General features: G+C 42.0%; 1 protein-coding gene across 9 annotated transcripts in view; it reads right to left on the bottom strand.

Annotated features, from left to right (window-relative positions):
* Nucleotides 1–3022: 3022 nt before the first annotated feature.
* The window catches only part of CTNND1 (catenin delta 1), a 47450-nt gene continuing 23141 nt past the window's right edge, over nt 3023–27331 (bottom strand). For 4 of the 9 annotated variants that reach the window (XM_054563688.1, XM_054563680.1, XM_054563679.1 and 1 more), the window contains 17 exons: nt 26020–26091; nt 24501–24653; nt 22960–23495; nt 19382–19845; nt 18104–18287; nt 17138–17255; nt 16244–16397; nt 15779–15796; nt 15288–15356; nt 14328–14455; nt 14079–14229; nt 12918–13110; nt 12451–12565; nt 11808–11895; nt 6978–7040; nt 5968–6071; nt 5393–5564 (listed from right to left, as the gene is read on the bottom strand). In XM_054563688.1, the coding sequence (XP_054419663.1) occupies nt 5400–5564; nt 5968–6071; nt 6978–7040; nt 11808–11895; nt 12451–12565; nt 12918–13110; nt 14079–14229; nt 14328–14455; nt 15288–15356; nt 15779–15796; nt 16244–16397; nt 17138–17255; nt 18104–18287; nt 19382–19845; nt 22960–23495; nt 24501–24617 (2667 nt within the window). In that variant the 5' untranslated portion in view covers nt 24618–24653; nt 26020–26091 and the 3' untranslated portion in view covers nt 5393–5399. Of the gene's footprint in view, nt 5196–5392; nt 5565–5967; nt 6072–6977; nt 7041–11807; nt 11896–12450; nt 12566–12917; nt 13111–14078; nt 14230–14327; nt 14456–15287; nt 15357–15778; nt 15797–16243; nt 16398–17137; nt 17256–18103; nt 18288–19381; nt 19846–22959; nt 23496–24500; nt 24654–26019; nt 26092–27331 lie in introns of those variants that run through there. The other 5 variants (XM_054563684.1, XM_054563683.1, XM_054563687.1 and 2 more) reach the window with 5 other exon arrangements.

The following is a 27331-nucleotide window of genomic DNA, read 5'->3' on the forward strand; positions in this document are numbered from 1 at the left end:
GTCTCCTGAGGAAGCTGGTGTTGGGTTCCATGCTAGCTACAAAAGATGGCCCAAAAGCAGGAATACACCAGGGTCTAAATAAAATATGGCAGACTTACAGTAAGTAACCAATCATGAGGAAATTAAGGTAGACCATTATATGCACTAGAAAGATCTGTGACATTTATGTTGGGGGTGGGGGGACAAGTTGCAGGGCATTGATTAATTCCATTAGAAATGTCTATGTTGTAAAAACCCACATAGAAAGGAATCTGGAAGGACGCGCTACAAATTGTGTCGTTATCCCTGAGGGGTAACATAAAAGAACTTTAATTCTATAGTCTGCTTTATTACTTTCAATTGTATGTGGAGGTGGGGTTAAGATGTGCACACTGTCTTGCCAGAGGCCACCGCCTCTGTGATATCATGTTCTTACACACTCAGCACCTGTATGCCCTGTGCTCAGTGCTTTGAATTCTCTCATAGGTGGAGAACTCCGTAAGGCCAAGTCCCCACCCTGGACTGGTCCCATTTCACCCGAGCATCGGCTCATGCGGCAGTAGATCTGTTGGAATCAGGGTGAGCCATAAAGTAAGGGACATAAGTGGAAAGAGTGTTCTCAAGCTAGTCCTGCGAATCCTCCAGGATCGCTATCCTGAGCAAGCTGGGCATTTCTGCTCCATATGGAGGACTCCGGGGCAGGCACAGCCTTGCTCAAAGTGGCTTCCTTTTGCCATTCACAGGGTGGAAGAGGGGTCTCCTCTGTCAGCTATGCCCACCACTCTCAGAGGAACAAGTTTGTGAGCAGGGACACGTAAAACCAGAGATTTGAGATTCCTGATAGGCTGTTGAGCAGTACAGGTTTAAGAGAAATGAAGAAAAAAGCAGAGAGAGACATCAACAGGCAAGCAAGTGGTAGGGAGCTGAGACAGGACAGTCAGGCAATGTTGGGAGAAACTGAACTATTGTCCATTCTGTCCAATTGACAAAGTGGCCCTTAGTTTTACACCGGAGGGAAGAAGAGTTTTAAAAGGAGATTGAATCCATGTCCCCAGACCCCAGACCAAGATCCAAATATTACAGGGAGATCAGAAAAAAAACTTAACATTATCATCTTAAAAGATAACACAGATCAAAGCAAACCCTACTGTTTGCTGCTAGTTACACCTCCTTGCACTGGGAAGTCAGATCGTCTTTTTTTAAGAAAGTGCTCTTAAATCAGGTAGTTCTCTAGTTTTGTGCCATCATCATCCCAGGAAACATTTCCAGCCCTTCTCTGTCTTCTTTTTCAGTATCTCCTTTCCCCTCTTGAATATTGACGTAATCCCACAGTTCAAATCTGAATTCGTTGCACTTCTCACACGAACACTCCCTGCACCAGCTCAGGTACCCCAGAGCCTGAAGTGGGACCCGTAGGTTGACTGCCAAATTTCTATCTGGAATTCAGGCCTCTCCCTAGCTCCAGCCCCACGTCCTGCTGTTCATTGGATACTTCCACTGCAATGTCTTCCAGTTACCACCAACTCTTCACTGTAACTGAACTTTTCTTCTCCAACTCTACTACCTCAACTTGTGACTGATACCAATCAGACACCTGGAAATCCGGAACTTTTAACGCTTTCCCCATGCCCTCATTCTGTGTTCTGCCAGTTCTACCTTTTAAGGGTCAGAAGCACTCACAGAAATTAAAAACACAGAATTTAGAATCAAACAAACCTGATCAAAATCAGACCTAAGTGTAACCTAACACAAGTTACTGAACTGCTCTAAGATTTCACTGGATTAATCACAGAGTTGTAGTGAATATTAAATAGGACTAATACGCGTGACGCCTTTGGCACAAAGCTTGGCCCCAAAATATTTGCTATTATCATATGTTCATGTCCTTCTCCTCCCTATAGGGTTGATGTGAAGACTGAATGTCAATATATTCAAAGTTCTCAATGCCTCACACATAGTAAGCCCTAAATATTAGCTCCCACCATCACACAAGCCTAGAATCTTGCAACTTCCTCCAACCTGTCATCTTGTCCTTTCCCTTTTGCACTACCCTCTACAATTTGTGACCTGGTCACCTCCCTGCATAGACCTCTCTGCCCTCAGGGTTAAGTAGTTTACCACAAGTTCCTGGACAAGGGCCCGTGCACACTGGTTTCATCACCAGGAAAGCACCTAGCATATTCCTCGGTACTCATTTTTTTCCATTCAGTTAAATCCCTTCCTATCTCCAACCCACAAGATATGCATCAGCCTAATCAACAAAATTTGAGACATGATCATCATCAGAAGCAGCTGTATATTTTTAATCTAAAGGTTGGGCATACAGAAACATTTTACATGAATTCCTGAGTCTTTTTATTATAGAACAGGAAATATGGACCCCAGAAAAATAAGTCTCTTTCCATAGATCTTAATCCTTGATCTCTGCAGTAAAGACAATCCCTGGTAATCCAACAAGTATTTACTACCCACTCACACATTTGGTAGGATACAAAGAAAACCACAGACCTATCTTTTGTCTCCTAAAGGGTTGCAGATAGCCTGAGAAGCAACAATATGGCCCAGTTTTTAGCGCTTCTGTATATGAACCTTTTAATTCTACATTTTTATACTTATTAGGACAGTAGAATTGGTAGCTTCTAATCTTTTACCCACAATGTTACGTCCAAGAGGGCCTTGTATTGCAGTGGACTTTATTCAACATAAGTTTTGTCAATATTACAAAAGAATCCCAATGACTAAGGAAGTCATTAATTCTTTATAGTTCACCTTTCCTATCTCTAAATTAGCAGTAATTTCCTGTGCTCTTAGTCATATTTAATTTTTAAGAATCTTCAAAGAAAAAAATGTTTCATACATAATTTAAAGGAATGTTGCTTGATAAAGTTGGGGTTGAGCTCCAAATAAATCCATCCTGGTATAGTCCCCTCCTTGGTGCACTGGAGAGAAAAGGAACACCAATACATAAGAAAATAACCACGATGAAAAGGAGGGAAGAGATATGTCTTTAAGTAAAGAAATGACACAGACCCCCCACATACACACTTTAAAAACTTTATTTATATAAAAAACTCATTTGTTTTTAAAAGCATTAACAAGAGAGAAAGAACAGAAAAGGTATGGAGCAGAACACATGCCCCTTAGTAGTGTACAGTGGGAAGGTACAATTTTTGGTTCTCTGGAATTGAATGTTTAGTGTTTCTATATAAAAAAAAAAAAAAAAAGACAGTTAAAGGTCCCCAAAAGCCCATGGCTCTTCTATTACCCATACCCCACCAAGAAAAAAGAGCACCAGCAAAAGAGCAGAGAGGAGAAAAAAGAGTGGGGACAGGTCCGGACGGGGGCAGTTTCCCCTGTGCAGTACGCTCTTAGAGTCAGGAAGGAAAAGGCTCCTTTTTGCCAGAAAAGGAGTGAAAAGAAATGGGAAGGTGGAAAAGGGCAAATAAGGGATTTTAATGCATAGGGGAAGGGAAAAGGGCCAGTGGGTTGTGCACTTTTCTCCTACCCCACAGGCTCCATATATTATATAAGGGAAGGGGAGAGAGAAGGATGAAGATTTCCAGTTTGCACTTTACAGAGCTTTTAGATTAAGGGGAGAAGTCAAAAGCAAGTAAGGAAAGGGATTAAAAAAAAAAAAAAATCCACCAGCATAGCAGCTGATTCCTCTAGCCCAACCAGCTAATATACATTAAACTGAAAGGAGGAGGTATTTGGGGATGGGGGGCGGTGGTGCAGGCATGACTTCCCTACAACCCTTTCAGAGATGATGGTCCACTCTGGGTAACTAAGGAATAAGAGTCATACCACTCACTCCTCCCACCAACCTCATTTGAGTCATCAGAACAGGATTTTTGCAAAATCCCAACTATATACTGTTGAGCAAAAACTTGCTATGGCTGAAATTAGAGGCTACACCAATTCCCAGTGGAGAATCTGAGGGTCTCTACGTTACCTCTCCTCTTCTTTCTGCTATTTAGAGCCAACAGTGGGTAAGAATCAACAAAATATAATTTGCAAAATCATGAGAAATGAGAATGCAGAGGCAAAGGAAGGCACATGGAAGGGAAGGAGGAGATACACCCCAGGCCAAAGGCACAAAGGAGAGGCAAAGCCAGGGGTGACCCCCACCTTTTAGGGTAAAGGGGGCAGAAGTATGTACATCAAGTCCTTTAGTCAGCCAACCAATCCAGGGAGTGGGCAGGAAGGACAGGGCTGTAAGGGTGAGGAAGGAGAAACAGGGGAGGGGGGAAGCCAGCTTTGAAGCTTCCTGCCAGTTTCAGACTGATTCATGTACATTCCTACTAGGCTCCTCCTAGAGGTTCCTTCTCCTCCCCAGAAAACATCTTTCTGCTCCTTCTCACCCAAAAAGTCTTCCTTGATACATTCTCCTCTTTCTACAGCCTCTTGCAAATGGCCAGGCCAAGTTAGCAGACATTAGCACAGGATGGGAGAGGAGGGTTAAGGACAGCCTCAGCAAGGGGCAGCTGCAGCACCCCAGGGTTGGCACGAGGCTTGGAGAAGAGAGGGCATCTCTAAGTCCTTGATGGCCCCTGCCCTGGAGATGAGAACCAAGTTTCTTAATCTCAGTTCTAAGAGACCTTCACTTACTCAAGGGCCCTTGCCAGATGGTGTGTGCCAATGTTGCCAGCCTTCTTTGCTTCAAAAATAGTCATTAGGAATTAAGGGAAGAGCTCACATTTCCCATTATCCATACACAAAACAAAACAAAAACAAAAACAAAAACAAAAAGTCCCTTCCCCATCAGGAAAAAAGGTCTTAAAAATCATCGGTTTATCAGATTGCTGTATGATGCTTATAGCATGTGACTTCCAATTCTTCCCATGGCTTCCAGTGAAGACTCCCTCTCTCTCTCTCTCCCCCTCCCTCCACACAGGCCACGAGTTCCAGGGAGAGCTGGCAGAAAGAGCTAATCTGCAGCAGTTTCTCAAGATATGTATATAACAGAGTCAGGGTTCTTGGGAGCACTTGGAGAGGATCTGGAGTGGGGAGGAGGGACAATTAAACTTCATTGGAAGAAGTTAGGAGTCGATGGAAAGAAGGCAGCCGCTTAGGGCTATAAGGGGAGGAGGCAGCCTGGCAGTTGGCACAATAGTCCAGCGAAGAAAGGGGAAAATCGTCAGTCCATTTCACCACCAAATAAAAGTACATATATTATACGACCAGATGTAGTGAAGACAGTGGTGCTAAATCTTCTGCTGTAAGGAAAAAAGAGAGAAGTTACTAGGGTTGGACCAAATAAGGAGAACCAAAAGACAGCTGAATAAATCTGGAGAGCAGAAAGCAGCACATAATGGAGAACCAGATCACCAACGGATGTCCCAGCCTCTTTTGAGGTAATAATCACAGAAGAGCATCCCAAGCACCATGTGGCTGAGACTAGTGTCTCTGGCCTGATCAGATCAGCATGATTGGCAAACTGCTGTCACACAGGGGCCTCCTTCCTCAGTGGTGATCTTGGGGGTGGCTGGAGGACATACCATGGGGGGGTAAGACACTTGGTCCCCCTCATTATCCAAAACCAACACATCCAACTCTTCCTGCAGAGATTCCTGTCCCTCGTCCTGCTGTGAACACATGCAATTTGTTAGTATGAGAGTAAGGAAATAGGAACCTTGTGAGTGTATGGCAGATCTAGAGAAAATGCCCAAATCTGTAAACTCAATCAAAATAAAGTAATAAGGGCAAGATTTTTGAGATAACAGAGGCAGGGACAGAAAGAGAGTAATGTGTTAGCTCAGTTAGCCTTAGTCATGTCAGTAACACATTTATAGACTTCCTTCCCCCATCTCGACCATCGCAGCCTAACAGCCCAAGAAATCCTAAAAGGAGTCAAAACTCCCACTTTTCCCAAAAGCCCCTACCAGAAGAGGATGTTGCCTTTCACTAGGTACTTTTTTTCTATTTCACAAAACATGCAGGCTTCAAAATAGAATCAGTCACAGAAGGACAATAGTATAGAGAATTTACCATCAGGGGTGTTCCCTTCATTGGCTCCATTTCGCCTAGATCCCCTGATCGATCCAGTGTTCTATTGTGGTCCCCTCTCTCATTCATTGTGGAATAGTTGTTATCTGAAGGAAAAAAAACACAGAAATATTATATTCCCCTAGAGTGTATAATATATATTAAGCACTCTTAATACATATTAAGAGTGAATTAGGTACCTCTGTTTCAAAAAAACTTTGTCAAACGCTCCAGAAAGGCATTAAGTTCTGGTGGCCCTGGACTTAAAGAGAACTTGAGTCTAACTGGGAAGACAACATATATGAAATATGCAGAGTATGACATACAGGGTGGGGCAAAAGTAGGTTTCCAGTTATTCATATGGAATACAATAATAAATAATAATATAAGAATAAACTGGGTTTCATGCACTCACAATTGTAAAAGTACTTTTGTCCCATCCTGTATGTTAATAAAGCTAAATGGAAGAGGTCTAACTACAAAGGATATTAGCATTAAAACAAGAGAGTGAGGTGTGCTCTAAGAGTTAGCAAGGACCTAACAAAGAAAGCAGGACTTTAGTTAAGACTTTAGGGATGAGAAGAATTTATAAAAGCAGATGGGAATGACATTCCAGTAAGAGGCATTACATTACATGAGCAAGATCAAAAAAGTCTAGAGAAAGAAACAGAATAGCAAATTAGACCTGGTGGGCTGAAACAGAATACATAGAGAAGGAGCCTAGCATCAGCCTATGAGAGGCTGTAAGCAACAGCTTAGGGACACAAACTTGGTTCTGTAGTAGTAGGGCAGGCATATGAAGATTTTTTAAAAACGAATCAGCAAGTGGGAATGTGGAAGTAGGTGGATCAAGTTTTACCATATTTCCTCACGTCTTTCCAAATGGTAATGTTCAGTCAATGCTCTTCTGGAACAGTAAATGGCGAGGGTACTAAAAAACTGCGGAGCCCAATAGTTCTCGCCATCCCAATGAAATAGCACTCCATATCCTTAAGCAGGAATTAATCACTTACCTAATGATCTTGAGTTCGATCCCATATTGCTCATCTGAATTTCTTCCCGATCGGGCTTCTTGTCTGTATGAAGACAAGAAGTTTTCCAAGTCAAAAACCAAACTCTTCAAAATCTATACTCATTATAAAAATTGCTCCGTAATCCGTTCTCCCTCCCTCTCATCAAATTTTTACTGAACACCCACCACATGCCAGACACTAGACAAGGCCTTCATGGGACTTAAAAGAGATCTCTTCCCAACAGACTCCTAATGTAAGAGATCATTCACTCTAAGCCAGCAATTTTCTAATTATTTGGTTTCAGGGACCCTTTACAGTCTTCAAAATTAAGAAAATCCAAAGAACTTTCATTGGTGTGCATTATATGTATTATTATTTACTGTACTGAGAAATTTTAAATATTTTATTTAAAAATAATAAACTTATTCCATGTTAACATAAATAAAAAATTTTTAAAAAGGATTGCTTTACATTTTTGCACATCTCTTTAAAGTTTAGCTTGATAGAAGCAGAATTCTCAATATCTACTTCTGCATTCAATCTGTTGTGATGTTATTCTGGTTGAAGTGTATGAAGACAATCCAGCCTCACACAGACAAGAGGTTGGAAAAGGGAGAAGAGTCTTTTCAGATAATTTTAGATATATTTTTTTTAAGATTTTATTTATTTTTAGAGAGAGGGGAAGAGAGGGAAAGAGAGAGGAAGAGACACACTGATGTGCGGGAGAAATATCAATTAGTTCCCTCTAGCACGCCCCTAACTGGGGCCTGGTCAGAATCCCAAGCATGTGTCCTGACTGGGAATCCAGCCAGCAACCGTTTGGTTTACAGGCTGATGCTCAACCCGCTAAGCCACACCAGCCAGGGCTAGATATTCTTTGCCAGTATACTAATAATCAATGAGCTTCTTTAAGTTAGCAGCAATGTGGAGTCTGATTCCAAACTAGCAATCTCTTTATACTCTGTTAAATTAAAATCCATTGTTCTGCCTTGCACTTAAATGGATTAATTACCCATGCGTGACTTTGAAACATCATTTATTGGTCACCTGGAAAATACTGGTTCAAAGTTATGCAGATCTTCTATATGTTAATATATATTAAAAAAATCATATTCACTGATATCACCACCATTGAATTCATTTAAAAAGTCAGGTATTAGGATGTTACCAGGCTCAGTGTGGCAGATATAAGTGTTCCAAAATTATAACTGCCACTTGAAATTTCAGACAAGTACTGACAGTTACTTTTCCTCAAAGTGACAAGCTCATTGCATTCATTTTTGAGAAAATGTCTGCCAAATACTTATGTCTGAATAACCATAGTTGTCTGTCGTCTTTTAAATTATATTTTATTGATTATGCTATTACAGTTGTCCTGATTTTCCTCCTTTACCCCCCTCCACCCAGCACCGCACATACCAACCATTGTTCATGTCCACGGATTATGTGTATAACTTCTTTGGCTACTCCTTTTCCTATATGGTATTTTACATCCTCATGGCTGTTCTGTAACTACCTATTTGTACTTCTTAATCCCCTCACCTCTCTTCACCCCTTCCCCCATACTTCCCTCCCATCTGGCAACCATCAATTTTCTTAGGTAAGTCCCTTTAACATTTCATATAATAATGGTTTGGTGATGATGAACTCCTTCAGTTTTTTCTTGTCTAGGAAGCTCTTTATCTGCCCTTCAATTCTAAATGATGGCTTTGCTGGGTAGAGCAATCTTGGCTTTAGGTCCTTGTTTTTTATGACTTTGAATATTTCTTGCCAATCCCTTCTAGCCTGCAAAGTTTCTTCTTCTTCTTCTTTTTTTATCTATAATGAATAAGTTTATTGTCTTACAAAAAATCATTGTTCAAAGTTTCTTTTGAGAAATCTGACAGCCTTATGGGAACTTCCCTTAGGTAACTAACTTCTTTCCTCTTGCTGCTTTTAAGATTCTCTCTTTAACCTTTGGCATTTTAATTATGATATGTCTTAGAGTGGGCCTCTCTGCATCCAACTTGTCTGGGATTCTCTGTGCCTCCTGGACTTGCATGTTTATTTCCTTCACCAAATTAGGAAAGTTTTCATGTTTTGTTTTGTTTTTTTAATAATTTTGTTTTTAGAGAAGGGAAGGAAGAAAGAGAGAGGGAGAGAAACATTGATGTGCAATAGATACATCCATAGGTTCCCTCTAACATGCCCTCAAGTGGGGACCTGGCCCTCAACCCAGGCATGTGCTGACTGGGAATCGAACCTGCAACCGTTCAGTTTGCAAGCTGGCACTCAATACACTGAGTCACACCAGCAAGGACAGGATGTTTTCTTTCATTATTTTTTCAAATAGAGTTCCAATTTCTTGCTGTTTCTCTTCTTCTTCTGATACCCCTATGAGGCAAATGTTAGAACTTGACGTTGTCCCAGAGGCTACTTATACTATCCTCATGTTTTTGGATTCATTTTTCTTCTTGTTGTTCCATTTGGTTGTCTTTTGCTTCCTTTTGTTATAAATCATTGATTTGATTCTCAGCTTCATCCATTCTACTGTTGTTTCCCTGTAAATTGTTCTTTTTTTAATAGCGTATCCTTCGTTTCTGACTGGATATTTTTGATGCTGTTGAAGTTTTAAGTTCCTTGAGCATCCTTATAACTAGTGTTTTGAACTCTGCATCTGATAGATTGCTTATCTCCATTTCATTTAGCAATTTTTCTGGAGTTTTGATCTGTTTTCATTTGAATCATGTTTTTTTGTCTCCTTGTTTTGGCAGCCTCCCTGTGTTTGTTTCTATGTATTAGATAGAGCTGCTTTGATTCTGTATCTTGGTAGTGTGACCTAATGTAGTAGATGTCCTGCAGGGTCCAGTGGCACAGCCTCCTTTATCACCCAAGCTGGGTACTCAAGGTGTGCCCTTCATGTGGACTGAGTATACCCTCCTCTTGTAGTTGAGCCTTTGTTGCTACTGGCAGGTCAATGGGAAGGATTTACCCAGGCCAGTCAGTGGTAAGGACTGGCTGTGACCACTGACTACCACCCTCTGCCCTCTGTGGAGGATCTGCTGTGCAGGAGCAAGGTCAGCCCTGACCTGTGTTTTGCCTGGGGCCTTCCTGCCTGAGCTATAAAGCAATCTGAGATGGCTGCTACTTGTGCCGGGCTTGGAGATTCCTAGGCAAGGCCAAGCTGTGAATCTAGGCTGTTTGCTGCTAGTGCTGGGGCTAGGGCTCACTGTGGCCAGCTGTTGCTTATTTGAGAGGACTTGAAAGTTGTGAAGCCTAAGCCAAGACCAGCCACTCATGTGGAAAGGAGCTAGGGTGGGTCCATAATTTGGGTGGGGTGGAGTCTCAGGGGATCTCCAGGGCTAGGCAAACAGTGTTAGCCAGGTTGATGAAGCCTCAGGTAGGGCACCAGCTCGCTGGTTCTACAGGGGGGAGATTTTAGAAAAGGGACAATGACCTCTGGTGGCCTTGATGCCAGACACTTAAGTTTCTCCTTGTATGCCGCTGATGCCTTTCAAACGGCTATCCCAGTGCTGGAGCTCACGGTGAATCTGCGTGGGTGAGTCCATGTGTGTTTTCTGTAAGAGAAACTGCTTGTGGCTCCAGCAGTTTCTTCCGACTCAATTCCAGCTGAAGTTGTGGGGACTTATCTTCCTGGCATTGGAAACCTGGACTAGGAGGCCTTGTGTGGGGCTGGGACTCCTTGCTCCCAAATATCCCTCCTGAATTTTTATCCACGAGATGTGGATGTAGGACCAGCCCAATCCACATCTGCACCCCTTCTACCAGTCTAGATGGATGTGTTTTCTTTAATTCCGTAGTTGTCAGACTTCCATTCAACTCAATTTCTGATGGTTCTGAGTGACAGTTGTTTTATATTATAGTTGTAATTTTGATGTGGTTGGGGGAGGAAAGGAGCCATGTCTGCTTATGTCGCCATCTTGACCAGATGTCTGTCAGTCTTTTTTTTAAATAAAAATGGTGTTCCACAAAAAGAGTGGCTAATCCAATTAGTAACAAGTGCTTTCCCCCAAGACAACCATTGTCATGCTTAGTACACAACAGAGTGCTTTATGAGTACTTCCTATTTCATCAGCACAGGATAATAAAAAGATGGGTACTCAGAGGTAGAAACAATAAAATTAATAAATTTCACAGCTCCATCAGTTACAACCAGAAGGGAAACTGCCTCTTTTTTTTTTTTTTTTTTTAAACTGTGAATACATGACAGTGAAGACTACAATGACTAGATTAGTTTGGTGCCAGTGCCTGGGTTTATGCTCAGCCACAAGCACTAACATCACTGCACTTTTTACACCATCTACACAAATGTCTACAGACTCAGGGCTCTTTGGACCACATTTGAAGAACTCTGATCAAGGCAGAAGCCAAGTGTATTTAAGAGTATATGGGTTATGCCCTGGCCAGGAGGCTCAGTTGCTTGGAGCATTGTCCCGTGTACCAAAAACTTCCAGGATCAATCCCCAATCAGGGTACATTCCTAGGATGAGGATATATATAAAATCATGTTGCAAACCTTATATTTATACAATGTTATATGCCAATTACATCTCCAATAGAGAACACAGAGAGACTAGGGTTCACTTTCCAGTCATTTTCAGTCTATTGGCAAAGACAGGGAGTCACACCTGGACTATCTGCCTGTTCTGTGTTACTTTCTACTGCTCAGTTCTACCAGCTTCTGCATTACAATCCTGAAGTGCAGTATTATTACCCTCTACCAAAGAGCAGCTTACTTCAAAATAAATATATACCCTATTTCCTAGATAGTAAGCCCACTAAATAGCAGAGGTAGAACAAAAGCTGGGGGCATGCCCCTGGATACTGTACCTGACTTCTGGTTCCGGTCAATGAGAGGAAGAGTGCTATCATCATATGAATGACTGCTCTGGCTTCGAGAAGCACTGTTTAGATTCACCTAGAGGCAAACATAAAATGCAACAATATCAAAGTACTAAATTTACCCACATCTTATTCCCTAGTGGGTAAAGATCTTTGGGTCCCTATTCCCAAATACAACTCTTACAAAAAGTAACTCATAAGGGTTAAGTAAATACCTATATAGTGAAACAAACTATGATATTATGGCTTCTATTAGTGTTCCTGAACAGAAGATTACAAAGGTACCAAACACTTGTACTATGAGAAGGAGCCCTAGTCTCAGAAAATGGCAAAATCCCTCAAAAGGGCTGATGTAGATTTGGAGCAAGTCAAAAAGGCCTCAATCCTTCAGTGCCACCAGTATGTACAGTACACTGTGACACAGAGGAAGACCAAAGTTGTTTGGGCAGCAAACTGTACTGTCAGCACCATTTACTTTGAGGAAGGAATAAACCAAATGATTTCTTTACTACCAGAGACCTGGGTCAAAAGTAGAGTTAAATGTGAAATAGCAGAAACCAAACACAGATGCATTACCTGAGGACAAGGGAAAAAAAAAAGATAAATGTCTCAGTCCCAAGAGTTTTCCTACCTGAAAATCTGACTTCTTCCATCCTTCTTTTTCCAATGGCTTCCGCAGTTCCTTATACCCCCAGATTGTCTGTAATACAAGTGCTGCTGCTCGAACTTCTTTTTCTGAGCGGTTCCTTTTGAGGGAAGTAATAGCACATGGAATTGGATGTAGGACAAGGGAAGAAGCTGAGAACCTATTCTTTCTAACAATGTAACATGAACATAAAATGCCAAAATGGGTAACATCATGTATTCACCAAGTCCTGTATTCTGTCCCAAACAGTGATGCACAAAAATGTTTGATGGAAAAGTCTGTTACCAATTTATGAATCAACATTAAAACAGAAAATGGAGTAATACCTCTTCACATTTTAAAAAGTAACTAATGGAAAATAATCTTAGAAGCAAAAAAGGAAAAGCTCCTTCCCTAGCAACTCCCCTCTACAGTTAAATTCTTCCAGTTGTAATTTTAAGTATAAAGCTCACCCTGATTTGTTGATCAACACCAGCTTCTCAATACCCTGTGTCTCTCGAAGCTTTTTGGCAGCCTCCAAGTTCTCAGCAATAACCTCGTTGATGGTGTTCAAAATAGAGACCACAGTGTCCTCAGAGAAATTCTGGGAAGAGCTCTGTTGCCCACCTGGCAGATTCTTTACCAAGTTAGGAATAGCATGTTTACCTATAGCAGTAAGATAAAAGAATGTGTGCTGGGAGAACAAGCTGAGTCAGATTATGAGGAGTCTGACACTATTCTTATTGCACTGATTATGTAAAGTATAGGTACTAACCCTATGAATCCACTTCATTCTCTATTATTGTATTAAAAGAAAAAAAACTTGCAAACATCCATGAATGTATTAGCCTTATTATTTCTTCATCTATTCTTTCCTTTTTCAGTCACATTGAAATAATGTAAACAACTATATCAAAAATGCTACACAGGCCCTGAGTGGTGTGGCTCAATGGGTTGAGTGCCAGCCTGTGAACCAAAAGGCCAGCAGTTTGATTCCTGGTCAGGCCATATGCCTGGTTTGCCAGTTTGGTCCCCAATTGGGTATGTAGGAGATGCAACTGATCAATGTTTCTCTAGCTCTTTTTTTCTCTCCCTTCCCCCTCTCTATAAGTAAATAAATAAAATCTTTAAAAATAATAATAGCTATTATGATTCTATTTTTGAAGAGTCATCACTTCATGTCTTTCCAAGAATCATTAAACTACAGTTGACCCTGAACAATACAGGTTTAAAGCGTGCAATTCACTTACACAGAGGTTTTTTTCAATAAAAACTTCAAATGTATTTTCCTTTTGATTTCCTTTTCTCTAGCTTTCTTTATTGTGAGAACATAGTATATAATACATATAACATACAAAATACGTTAATCAACTGTTTATGTTACTGCCAAGGCTTCCAGTCAAAAATAGGCTATTTGGTAGTTAAGTTTTCGGGGAGTCAAAAGATATATGTAGCTTTGTATGGGAGTGAGCACCCCATGATGTTCAAGGTCAACTCTCCAACTCTTGCATCGACAAACTGTGGAGAACTAGGATCCTTCCTCTCAATCATTTCAATAAATAAATTATTTAGCACCTGCTGGATTAAAGCACTCTACTAGATGCTGGGATAATGGCTAACATCCTACTCCTTACCAATTAACTCTTTGTTGCGAGCATCCACAGCCAGGTTTCTCAGTGCTCCAGATGCAGCTTTCACTACCCTCTCGTGTTCATTGGTCAGGAGGTCAGCAATGGCAGAAAGAGCCTTCTCTTGACGCAGAGCACAGCGGATGTATCGACCATACTAGAAATAGCACATGGAAGTGGAACAGATTACAAATGGCAGCAAACTAGTTAGCTAAGTCCCCTCACCTCCAAATCCATTTTCTAAATGGTACTCACTGTCCAGCGCCCAGCACACAAGTTCTGGATAGCCCCAGCTGAGGCTTCTAGGATGGCAGGAGTCTTGCTTTCCTTGAGGAGTGAGATGTATATCCGAACCACCTCTGGCTGAAATAAAAGCTCATAGCCTGGGCAGGAAATGACAAGAAAGTGGAGGATGCTAATCAGCCCCAGGATGAACCAGGCTGCGGCTGGCACTCCAGCCTTTACTCTGGATTGATGAGTTTATGCTGCTACACTGTTAGGCTCCATCACTCTCCCACCCACCGAACATCAAACTCAGAGGCTTGATTCCATTCCTCCTTAAGGAAAATTAGTCCACAGCTCATCATATCACATATCAACTCATCATATGCAACAGCTTCTTCTTCCTTGTCTTTTCTCTCCCACAGTTTACTACGGCCTTGCTTAGCAGTCAGGTCATGGGTACTCAGGGAATTCACTTGCTCATTGGTAGTACTCAGGGTTAAAGATTCCTCATCTCAAACAAATTATTTATAACTAACTAAGCCTTCTGCCCACCTTTTACTGTGACTAAGTAAAAGGGCCTATCAGAGATTTAATGACATCTAAAATTTTTATGTCCATAGAGGGCTGGGAATTTTGGACTCACTGTATGGAAACGTATAAAGATCCAAACTATGACAGAGGGTTCTTATAACAGGTGAAGTTTAAATCTCAAGAACCAATGTGGCTACCTAGGGTACCAAGGCTTTAGACTACCATCAGAATCCTATCCTATCCTATCCTCAAGTAATATGAATAGTGGCCATAACAAGCAGTGCTTTGTAAGTTACTGCTATAATAGTATAGTTTCCCAATACTTTGACCATCGCTACAAATCCATAAATCAGAGGGGAGAGAACAATGAACATACTGTATAGTCTACTGTCAGGCTACCAAATATTTATCTGTTGACAATGTTTACCCTTGGAGACTGAAGAGAGAAAGGTAACTTACCTCGAGCAGGACTAGTTCTTTTAGGGAAATCCACTGTGTCATTAGCTGGATCTTCCGTGGGTTTTTTCCCTTTGGAAATTAAAAAAAAAGGGGAAGGGGTAAAAAGTTTCAGAAAAGAAAGAGTTCACCTAGTACATTGTTTATTCTTTGAATCAAAGATGCATCGAGTGGGGAAAAAATATCTGGGTCCCCAGCTTGTCCCGGCAGGGGGCCGTGCAGAAACAAGGACAGAAAACAGGCAGCAATGAGGTAAAATAAGGATGACCACAGCTGTTGCTATTGTCCTGAGTTCTATAACTGGGACTGCTGCCCAGAAGTAGCATGCCATGGGCCATTAGCTCAGAAGAGCTAAACTTGCTTCAATGATCTTCCTCAACTGAATTCTCCTTACATGCATCCACAGGGGAGGGTTAGGCAAGGAAACAATAAGGAAGCTAAAACCAAAACATGCAAGTTAGAAGTAGACAAGCGCCTTAAAAGATTCCACTCACCTCTGGAGAACCACTCATCTTCCAGTGCATCACCCAAGGTGGAAAGCAGAGAGGAGAAATGAAGAAAGAAAAATGCAGGAAAGAAATATCAACAGGATCATGAGCAAATAAGCAAGAAAGCAGAGAGGAAAAGAAAAACACAGAAAACACAAAGGAGGAATGGGGGAGAAGGCCCCAGGTTAGTTGAGTTCTCGTCCTTCACTGTCCCAATCATTGATACCAAAACCACCACCATCACCACCATCACCATCATCACCATCATCACCACCATCACCACCACCACCACCACCACCACCACCACCTTCTTGAATGAAGCACACAACACAAGGGAAGTAGCAGCAGAGCAAAAAGACATACTTGACTACACTCCTATACTGCTCGTCAAGTATTTTGCACCTAAAGCGAAGTGTTCCGTCCTTTCTAGGTCCGACATTAAAGAGCAAGGAACAAGGTACTTAGACTCACCTTTGCCCTTCTTGGCCCCAAAGCAACTGGCAGCATGTGGCCCAGTACTGTTGGCAACACTGGGAGGTGCCTCTTGGTAACGCTCTGCCTGTGGGATCTCCCGGTGAACTTGGTACGACAAGTTCCGAAGAAGGCAAACACAGTTCTCCACAAGCTTGGGGGCATAAGAGAAAAGGCTTGATTAAAGAAGAGAATGTCTATAGTGATTTCCCAGCAAGTACAGGTTTCTCTAATTCAGATATTACAATACTGATCCAAAAAGCACAGCCCAATCCACCATCTCTCACAGTGTTTCTAAGTGCTCCAAGTTCTCAAAATCCTTGTAGCCCAAGGCTAATGGAAGCTTTTTGCCACATTTGGTAGATAACACAAAACTTAGGGTCTTCCCCTGGCCAATGTGGCTCAGTTGGTTGGAACATCGTCCTGTAAACCAAAAGGTCTCAGCTGATTCCCGGTCAGGGCATGTGCCTAGGTTGTAAGTTAAGTCCTCAGTCAGAGGCACATATGAAAGGCAACAGATCAAGTTTTCTCCCTCACATGGATGTTTCACTCCCCTTTTCTCCCCCTCCCTTCCCCTCCCTCTAAAATTAGTAAGCATGTCCTTGGGTGAGAATTTTAAAAAAAAGAAAAACAACTTAGGGTCTTTTTCCGTAAGTTCTTTACTTTTTCCTACTTAGAAAAATGTATGACCTTAGAAGAATAGTTAAAAGAGCTTTAAAATACAGAGGTGAAGGAAATTCTGAAGAAAACAGTTTTCTTCTACGATGAATACCCACTTAAGGAAGCAGGGGCTGGTGTAGGTATGTAATGTTATTTCAAAGCCTGGGATAATAGGTCTGTACTACAGACATCTCATGGTTGTTGTAAACAGAATTCACTTAGCCATTAACTTACCTTGCTGTCTGAATCCTTCTGCCCAATCTCAGCCTGAACAATGAAAATTAGGGCATCCACTAAACCGTCACATTCCCGAAGCTTCCGGCGAGCCTCACTCCTCTCTGAGCTGACATTCCTAAGGAGAAAGAGAGGGGCGTCAAGATGACTTGAATCCAGAAATCCTCCCCTTAAGATCCCTTAACATCTACAAGCCTCCTCACTACCTTTTTTTATTCACTATACCCATAATAAGCAAGGCACTGCAACTGAAAATTGAGTAAGACAGTCCCTGATTTCGGGACGTTTACAACCATGCCAGGGGCAGGGAATGGGGAGGATGTAAACGGAGTACAACCACCACAATAATTTAAGATGGAATAGATATTTCTTGTATACAAGTACCAATAAGGAATGGGGCAGAGCATACAGAAGGGTATCCCAAAGAGGAAAAGAACATATTGTACCAATTACAGGATGTAAGAAAAAAAAATCAGAAAACCCTTCATGAAATAAAGGCACTTGCGTTTAGCCTCAAAAGATAAATAAGGAAAGAAGGGCATTACAGACAGGAAAAACAGATCTTCCTCACCCCACCCCTAACCCTTCTATAATCCTGTATTCTTTTCATGCATTAATCACAGCCTGACCTGAAATACTGATAACTGAAAGCAGGGACACAAACCCAGGACTAGACAAGTGCCTTACGTGTGGTAGGTACTAAACAAATGTTTACCAAATTAAATGAACAAAGTCAAAGAGACACAAAGCAAGGAGGACATGTGGGGAAGAGCACGTGAACTGACATCATGGGTGTATGTATAACACAAGGAAGTAGCAACTAAGGTAGAAAGGTTGGAGTCATAGCCTGCAAGATAGATAGAATGGAGGCTGAATCACAGGCTAAAGAGTTTAAACTTTCTTTTTAAAGAAACTTAAATTTAAATTTAAAATTTAATCTTCATACACTCAAAGCCCTTATGTTACCTAAGGCAGCCAGCTGTGTTGGTGAGCACTGACTCCCACTCAATATGGCGTGGCTTACAATCTTCATTAGGTTCCCGCTCCCAGCCAGAATGTGGAATAATCACTTCATCTGTCAAGGCATGCAGTGCATGGTCCACAATCTCCATTTTGATTGAATCATGGGATGAGAGATTCCACAGGGTTCCTGGCAGAGAAAACTCGTCAGACCACTCTTTCAACACCTAAGATATGTTTGAAGAATGCCAAAGAGAATCTCCTATCCCATCATTTCACGGTATTCCTCAATGACTAAAATACCTTGTAATGAATGATACTCAAGCTTTTGTTTGTGACCCACAATAACAAATATATTTTACATTATGGCTCAATACAAACATACATATCATGAAATAGTTCCATAAAACAATGCTTATTATAAGCAATGCTCTCTGAGCTATCTACATCAGGGTTTCTCAACCTCTGTACCTCTGAATTTGGGGCCAGATAATTCTTTGTAGTGGAGAGCTGTCCTGTCCATTGTTAGATAATTAACAATATCTCTGGCCATTACTCATTAGCACTCCCCACCCTCAACCCACTACCAATTATGACAACCAAAAATGTCCTCTAGGGCGCAAAATTGCCCCCAACTGAAAACCAATCATTATTGCAATTTCCTTCCTTCACTCTTCTTGGAATGCTGACTGTGATCCACAAAATTGTGTTCAAAACACACAAATGGATCACAACCCATAACTTGGAAAAAACCACTCTTCTAAAGAAAGGACCAGAAGCTCAACTGTCTACACATGCCAGGAAGATGAGTTAGGACAAGCAAATGTTTAAAAGATATTGTAGGAACATGGATAAATGGCAATGATACTCAGCTTCAGTATTTGTGTGACAGCTTTCCATATGGCAGTAGCTGGTCAAAACAACACAATGTATTGGGAATTATTGCAAACTGGAGAACATAGACCTCAGTCAACTCAGACCAACTACTGTCAAGAAGCAAAAAAGATCCATTGATACTATAGTTCTTGCACATATTTAATAGAAGCCAAGAATCTGGGAATTTTAAGTGAAATCTTCTGAATTTTAAACACTAGTGCAACAAATTCCTTGAAGTGTTGAAAACCCGCATGATCCAAACAAACCTGTGAGGTGGATTTGACCCAAAGGCCATCAGTTCAAGATCTTTAATCAAAAGTAAAAGGACTAGAAAGCCTTCTAGCTCTCAACATCTCCAGAGGTAACAGTGACTGTAACCCAGGACTTTCCCTTAAACCTAGAACTTACCAGTAATGACTTCAGTGAGGTCCACATCGCGAGCCTTTCGGAGCAATCGCACAAGGGCAGGAACACCATCACAGTTTTTTATGGCAATCTTGTTATCCTGGTCCCTCCCAAAAGAGATATTCTTGAGAGCTCCACAGGCTCCAAGGTGCACTTCCTTTTTGGGGTGGTCTAACAACCCCACCAGTACGGGGATGCCCTTGAGTTTCCGGACATCAGTCTTCACCTTGTCATTGCGGTAGCACAAATGTTGCAGGTATGCAGCTGCATTGGACTTGACGGCATCCAAGCGGAATCCTAGCATGGCTATCACCTCAGGCAGCTCTGGCTGTCTCCAATTGGGAGGTGGGGGCCCTCCCTTGCGCAGGCTATCCAAGCTTGCTAAACTTCCCCGTTCATGCTGGGCCAAAGGAGCCCAATAGTACTGATCTGATGGCACCTCCTCACCAATCATGTCTTCATAGCTCCTGCAGTGTTGAAAGAACGAAGCGGAAAAAGAAATATCAAGCTGTGTTTCCAGGAGTGCCCCTATTACCCACTTTACCCCAGTTCTAGTACACCAGATCTTATCTCTGCTTTGCATAAATGATATACTGATTGATTTTTCTTAATGAGATAAAGTAATATTTTTAACAGCAACTGCAACTAGATTAAAAACTACCTTCTTGTTCTGAAAAGTTTACTGGCTTGGAGGAGAATAACACGCATTCAGAAATGTTAATCACAAAAAAAAGAACCAAATCCTACTTAGCAATCAATGACACCTGACAGCTATTCACTTCCCTGCCTAGAGATTGAAATAAACCTTCAGACAGCAGAGTTAACCAAAGCAACTGATTCAGTGCCGCAGAGAAGTCAGCAAACAATGTCTGTGGACAGTTCTTACAAGCCCTTAGCTAAACAGGAAATGAAGCATTTACACACAGGAAACAGCTGGTGGGATAAGACGCTTAAAGACACTTCATATTTAAGCCTCTCCTTACCCTGTTTTGAAATAATAAAAGAGGAGATGATAGAGTAAAAACAGTACAGGACACTTCCTGGACCTGGGTATAGTACCAATGAGGTATAAATCTGAACACTCATTTTCACAGTTCATCCTAAGGTCATCTCTGTGATTCCACAAATGTGTTGGAGATAAGATGCCTAGCCCCCAACTTCCAAAGTCAATGCCTCCAATTCTGTCAAAATAAGGCCCATTTTCAATACCCAGTCACTAAGAAAAAGGAACACAGACAAAGCAATTGAGGGTAAGGAGATTATTCCTATTCCAGTACTACCAACAACCACTAGAGGGTGAGTCTGTCACACTATTATTTATTCATAACCACCAGGAAGGAGGAGACCCATTATCTGTGAGCTCATCTCACTGTGCCTCCCACAGGAGAGAGGAAAATCTATTGTATGGAACTCTCCAAACAAGCCTGTTGTTTGTTCCACAAAACCACTCCCACTATCACCAAACCCTCAAGGTTAGCCTAAGCTGTAGGCCTGCCTCATACCTGTCACTATCAACCACCCAAGAGTGATTTAGACAGACAAAACATTTAGTAAAAATCACTAGTTTTTAATATCATTAAAACAAAATGAACAGGTTATATAGCTAAATTTAGAAAGTAGGCTACTACATAGTATGTAAATAAGACTCCATTTTAGTAGGGGAAAAATAAAGTCAGAGTATGTTTACATGCATAGGAAAAAGAACTCAAAGTGTTAACTGTAGTTCTTTACCAATGGATGGTCCGCTTTTCTGGGTTTTTCTCATTTTGGGGTAAGCATATTTAACTTTTATCATCTTAATGTAAGCAATTACAATAACCAAGATTTTGGTCAATCAAGGAATATTTATTTCCTTCTTTACAAGCAAAGGATGGCAACATTCCTTCCTTTGGTTTACAAATAACAAAGCTGTGCCCAGAAAGATTAAAAGGACTTGCTTGAGGCTACAAAGCCTGTGGCAAAAGCACAACTAGAACTAAGATCTTCTGGTTCAGTGCTTTTTCCACTAATCATTATGCCTTACTGTTTTCATTTGACCTTGTATTACTCTCCTGGGCCCCTAACAGGAAGCTGCAAATGTTCTTTCTAGTCAAGCAGGTTTCCAAGTCCAGTGCCACCCTGGAACAAACCCAAAAAACAAGCTCAAAACCCTCCCTATGTCAAGTGCCATAGAAAGGGACAGCAGAGAATGACCTGGCCACCCACACCCACCAATCACTCTACTAATGAGGAAGTCAGAAAAAGCAGACTGGTCGGTAAGCAGAAAGAGCCCACACCCTGGACAGACTCCTTAGGTGATAGCTGTTATCTCCCATTGCTCTAAGTTGTACCAGCTGAGGCCTGGTGCCCCACCCCCACCTCACCCTCACTCCACCCCCAACCCTAAGAATAAAAGGTGAGTCACATGGGAGTTGGATTAGCTGTCCAAAAGTTACCTGAAAGGCAAGTGACTCAAGCTTAGATAATGGGACCTATACCCTGGGGCCCAACCCAGTTCAGTTAACCAAAGCTACCTAATATGAGGAAAGTGAGCACCAAGGCATTTTCTTTTGAAGGTCATGACCTCATACAGAGATTCAGCAACAGCTGCTAGGCTATCCTTACCAAGACATCCATATATCTCCTTTCTTGTTTCTCCTTAACTGGAAAACACTGTCTCTGATTTACTCTAAAGCAGGGCTGACAGCCCATGGGCCAAACCCATCTTCGCACAGCTCTAGAACTATAAACAGTTTTTATAATTTTAAAAGGTCGTAAAAAGAACAACAATGCAATAACAATATACAAAAAATTATATATGACCTGCAAAGGTTAAAATAGTTCTATCTGGTCCTTTACAGAAAAGATTTGCCAACCCCCATTCCCAAAAATTCTTTCAAGGCAAACCATCTATCTACCAGTCCAGAATCAATCACTCCCCTTTTTCACATCACCAAAGAATCCCAGGGATGAACAAGAAAGTCAGAATAGACACCAGCTTCCTGACCTCTGAGAGTACCAATAATGTACCACCCACTAAGGATGGCACCCTGGTTTCACTTTATAAGCAAATCTAAGACTCTTAGTGTAAAGGGTCATGCCTTTTGTAAGGTCAAGGTTTGTTATTAACTTGAGGTTGAAGACAGGGAGGTTCTTGTATCTGCCTATTCTGACCCTGAAAGCCTGAAACACTTAACTCTAACACCAAACCAGAAGCTGAAGAAATTCACAAGGACTAGTGAGTATTCCGACACCAGGCTTCTTTGTGGTGCTCCCTATCACTGAAAGGGGGTCAGGTGTTAGGCAGAAATAACAGAAACTCTCGGCAAGAAACATGGACCACTCTTCAGGATAGACCAATAACCATCACAAGTGGTTTTCTATAATTAGAATATATGATTTACAATTAAAAAAGACAAAAAAGCAAGTCAACACTTAGTAAAATCAGAAAAGGGGAGAACAGGGTGGACTTCCACAGAAAAAGGTAAAGGAGAGAAGGCCACAAGTGCTTTTGATTCCAAAAAGCACTTACAAGGAAAAGAAAGAGCTACCCCTTTACAGTATCTTGGAAAGACCCCCTCCTTCCCCTTTATCTTGCCTACCTAAGGCGTCGGCGAGGGTCAGAGGGTGTCCCAGTCCGACGGGCAGTGCCATAATCAGACATCATACCATAATCCAGGTCATCGTAGCCCATGCTACGTTGGTCATCCTCTAGACCATAAGGCTCTGGATGAAAGCGATGTAGATCCACGCTGCTCCCACCTACCCGAACCTGGGGCTGAGGCCCATAGACATCCTGTCTACTAGGTGCCCGGTAACCTTCCATGCTGGGCCTATACCGTTCATCAACACGGGTCACCCGGGACAGGCTGCCATAGTTGTCACTGCTACTTGGATAACCATCTTCATAGTGGCGGCTATATCCATCAGGAGGGTAGTGGAAGTTCCTTGGAAGGGTAGCAGTGCCTGCTTGCCCCACATAGGGACCAGGTCCCCCATTGCCATTCTTACGGAAGTCACGACCCAGAGTCTGGATATAGTTGTTAGAAACAGATGAGGCATCCACAGGCAGTCCGTCTGGTCCAATCGGGACTGGCTGTACTGTCCGTGTTGTCACAGTCTTCACTACCTTCTTGACCTCCGAGTAAGGAAAGAGAAAAGAAAGAGTAATGAAGTGAACAATATCAGCTTAAATTCTAGACCACTCTAAGAAAAGCAACAAATCCTACTCTGGCTGGTATGGCTCAGTGGATTGAGCATCTGCCTATCAATCAAAAGGTCGCTGGTTTGATTTCCAATCAGGGCACATGCCTGGGTTACCAGCCAGGTCCCCAGTTGGGAGCATACAAGAGGCAACTGATCGATGTTGCTCTTCCTCCCTTTCCCCTTCCTTTCTCCGCTCTCTGAAAATAAATAAATAAAACCTTTAAAAATATATGTATATTTTTAAATAGGGATTCCCAGGACTCAGAGCTCCTGAAGCATACCCTCCAGAGACAGAGTTTTGGAATCTGTGTTGTTGTTTTTTCTTACAGATATTATTTATTTATTTTTAGAGAGAGGGGAAGAGAGGGAGAAAGAGAGAGAGAGAAACATCTATGTGCAAGAGCCACATCAACTGGTTGCCTCTCATGTGCCCTCAACTGGGGACCTAGCCCGCAACCCAGGCACATGCCGTGACTGGGAATGGAACCAGCAACCTTTCGGTTCATAGGCTGGTGCTCAGTCCACTGAGCCACACCAGCAAGGGCACAGATAAAATCTTTTAAAAAAAAAAAAAGAGAGAAAAGAAACAAACCCCTATCTCCATCTCACTTTACTTAGAAATGCCTTACAACCTATTATCTACCTTCTCTCCATCTCACAGGGAATCCCCAGGCAGACAAATCACCCTGGCAATAATCACGTCCATAAGGGTAGCTACTATAGACCTTAATACACCTTCTCTCTTCTCCATTCCATTTTGCCTTCCACTATGTCTTCTACCTTCTCTGTCTGAACAGATATCATTTTCTTTATATTTTCATTACAGATCAGTGGACCTTCACCCACCTTAATTAATTAAGTGCTTAACCCTTCCCCTAATACAGACCATAGGGAGACCTCCTCCATCATCCTAGACCTTATACAAATCTTAGCTTACTGTGGTCTCTGTCCGCCGAGTGGTACCATCATCCGAGGTCTCCACAGAAACAACAGACATGGCTCCCTCAGGGTCTTCCTCTGTGTAAGTCTCCACAATCTGCCCTGGCTCCTGCATCCTGGGGATGGTGCTATAGAGAAGGTGACTGTGATCCTATATGGAAAAGAGAAAAAAGAGTTCCTATTAAGTTACACACACACACACACACACACACACTCTCTCTCTCTCTCTCTCTCTCTCTCTCTCTCCATTCCAATGGGGAGCATTGTCTCCCTAAAGACAGAGACTTCTCTTGCATCTTCGATGGGCCCCGTGATTTTAGAGGGGTAGTTGTCTCCATCTTTTGACCTAATACAAAAAGGCAGGAGTAATTTCCCAGTTCTAAGAACAGACAGCAAATTTAATTTCCCATTTCTGGTCACTTAAGTGAACATGAACTACGTTAAGTGCAGCTACATTAACATCTGCATGATATTAAAAAAGTTCTTTTTTTAACCTAAAAAACCAGGCCCTAGCTGGTGTGGTTCAGTGGATTGAGCGCCAGCCTGCAAACCAAAGGATCACTGGTTCAATTCCCAGTGTAGGGCACATGCCTGGTTGCAGGCCAGGTCCCCAGCAGGGGGTGTGCGAGATGCAACCACACATTGATGTTTCTCCCTCTCTCTTTCTCCCTCCCTTCCTCTCTCTAAAAATAAATAAATGAAGATCTTTAAAGTAAAATTAAAAAAAAAAAAAAAGATGAACCAGAAAATCCCAATAAGATGCCCTGGCTGGTGTGGCTCAGTGGACTGAGCACCAGCCTGTGAACCGAAAGGCTGCTGGTTCCATTCCCAGTCAGGGCACATGCTTAAGATGCAGGCCAGATTTCCAGTTGGAGGTGTGTGGGAGGCAACGGATCAATGTTTCTCTTCCTCTCTCCCTCCCTTCCCCTCTCTCTAAAAATAAGTAAATAAAATCTTGTTTTAAAAAATCCCAGTAAGAGTAATCCTTTGACTAACTGTGCTGCCCTTCAGGTGCTACCTAAAGCTCAAGATCAGGTTTTTTCTACAAAGCTGATGCACCTATTCCTATAAAGAAGATAGAGTAATTGAGGGATCAGAACTGAATCAATGGTCATTAAAATTCATTCCAAGCCCTGGCCAGTATGGCTCAGTTGCTTGGAGCATCATCCTATAAAAACTGAAAGGCTGTGGGTTCGATTCCTAGTCAGGGTACATACCCAGGTTTCGAGTATAAGAAGGCAACCTCTCGAAGTTTCTTTCCCTCTCTCTCCACCCTTCCTTCTCTTAGTCCCTTCCTCCATCCCTCTCTCCCTTCCTCTTTCTAGAAACAATGAAAAAAAAAAGTGTCCTTGGGTGAGGATTAAAAAAAATTTTTTTTTATTCCAAAACAAAAGAAACTAATTAATGGGTGCTTACAATGTGCCAGGCACTTTACAAGACACTAATATGCTGTTATGGGCTGGGGAAGTTAGAAGATATGAAGTGAAGCAACCCAGACCTTGAGCCAAAATAATTACCTGTGGTCCGTTGAGTTTCAGATCTGAAAATTTCTGTCGCTCAAGGTCAGCATCGCCTACAAACCGGCCGTTCTGAAACATAGCCCACAAGAAGACAATTCATTTTGTGGCCTTCCTTTGCTCTATCAAACACATATTATCTTTTTTCCAAACAGGAAAAGGGCTTTCAAGAAGATATTTGTGGCCTGGAGTCCTTCTGTCAGTACTCATAAAAGAACCACATCACTCCTTTGTCTTAGCACTTTCTCAAAATTGGAATCAGACCTGGAACTCAGGTGGACTGGGTTTCTGGAACATAAGAATTTAAGATCTATGAGGGTAGAAGGGGTTTTGGGGGAGGGGAAGAGGGTGGCAGATGGTCAGTTTGGTCCAATGGTGTATCCCCTTGCGCCGTGCGCCGTAAACAGTGCCTGGCACATAATGGGCACTCATAAACTACTTGCTGAGTAAATAGCAGAGACTCAGATAAGTTCCACAGCATACAATCTTTTTGGGAAGCCACAGAATATAAGGAAAATTGAAAAGGCTAGGTTGGGGAGTTTCCAAAGGCCTACTTTATTGCTCCACACATATTCATGCTCTACTGCCATTGGAAACTCCCATACCAGGCAGCTTTTTAAAGAAAGAAGCAAGAGCTATAAGCCTCCCTTTCCAGTTAGGAAGAAAACAAGTACCCCCAACTCCCCTCAAGCAAAGGATGTCTCAATATCTTCATCACCAATTATTAAAGCCTGAGAACACAAATGTTACCCTTAAGTTGTTCTGTCTTAAATAGCAGGAAAAAAATCTGTAGTGTAATGACATTATACTATATAAGAATACATTTAACCGCTCCTCCTCCAAAAGAATACAGTGAGATCCAGCCACCTTGGGAGACTCCTCCCACCCCCTACTCCCATTACATAGAGAGTGTATGGCTGCAGGGAGAGGAAGTTAAACATTACTTTCAGGAAGAAGGATGGGTGTGGTTTCATTGCTGAACAGAAGTTAAAAATAAAAGGGAGAGACAGGGGAAACCATGTACTTACAAATCCTGGAATTCCCCACCACCTCCAAGCCTGAGCAGTCCTGCTCTCCCCTTTCAATATATATGTCTTATCCCTAATCCTCTATTCTGGTTCCGATAAAAATCCTAGGAACACTGCAAACACACTGCCTCCAAATTACCAAGTATCCACCCATCAGAATTCTGTCCTCTCACTCAACAGGTTGCTCATCCTGAGGGACCTTCTCTGTCTTAAAAATAATTAAGTAATCAGTAAAAACAGCTACTGAAGCATGAGCACCTTCTTAGTCCCACCAGAGATCTCTT

Source organism: Pteronotus mesoamericanus, unplaced genomic scaffold (assembly GCF_021234165.1).
Source record: "Pteronotus mesoamericanus isolate MK-2021 breed Mesoamerican mustached bat unplaced genomic scaffold, CSHL_Meso_final scaffold_83, whole genome shotgun sequence".
In the NCBI taxonomy this organism is placed as follows: domain Eukaryota; kingdom Metazoa; phylum Chordata; class Mammalia; order Chiroptera; family Mormoopidae; genus Pteronotus; species Pteronotus mesoamericanus.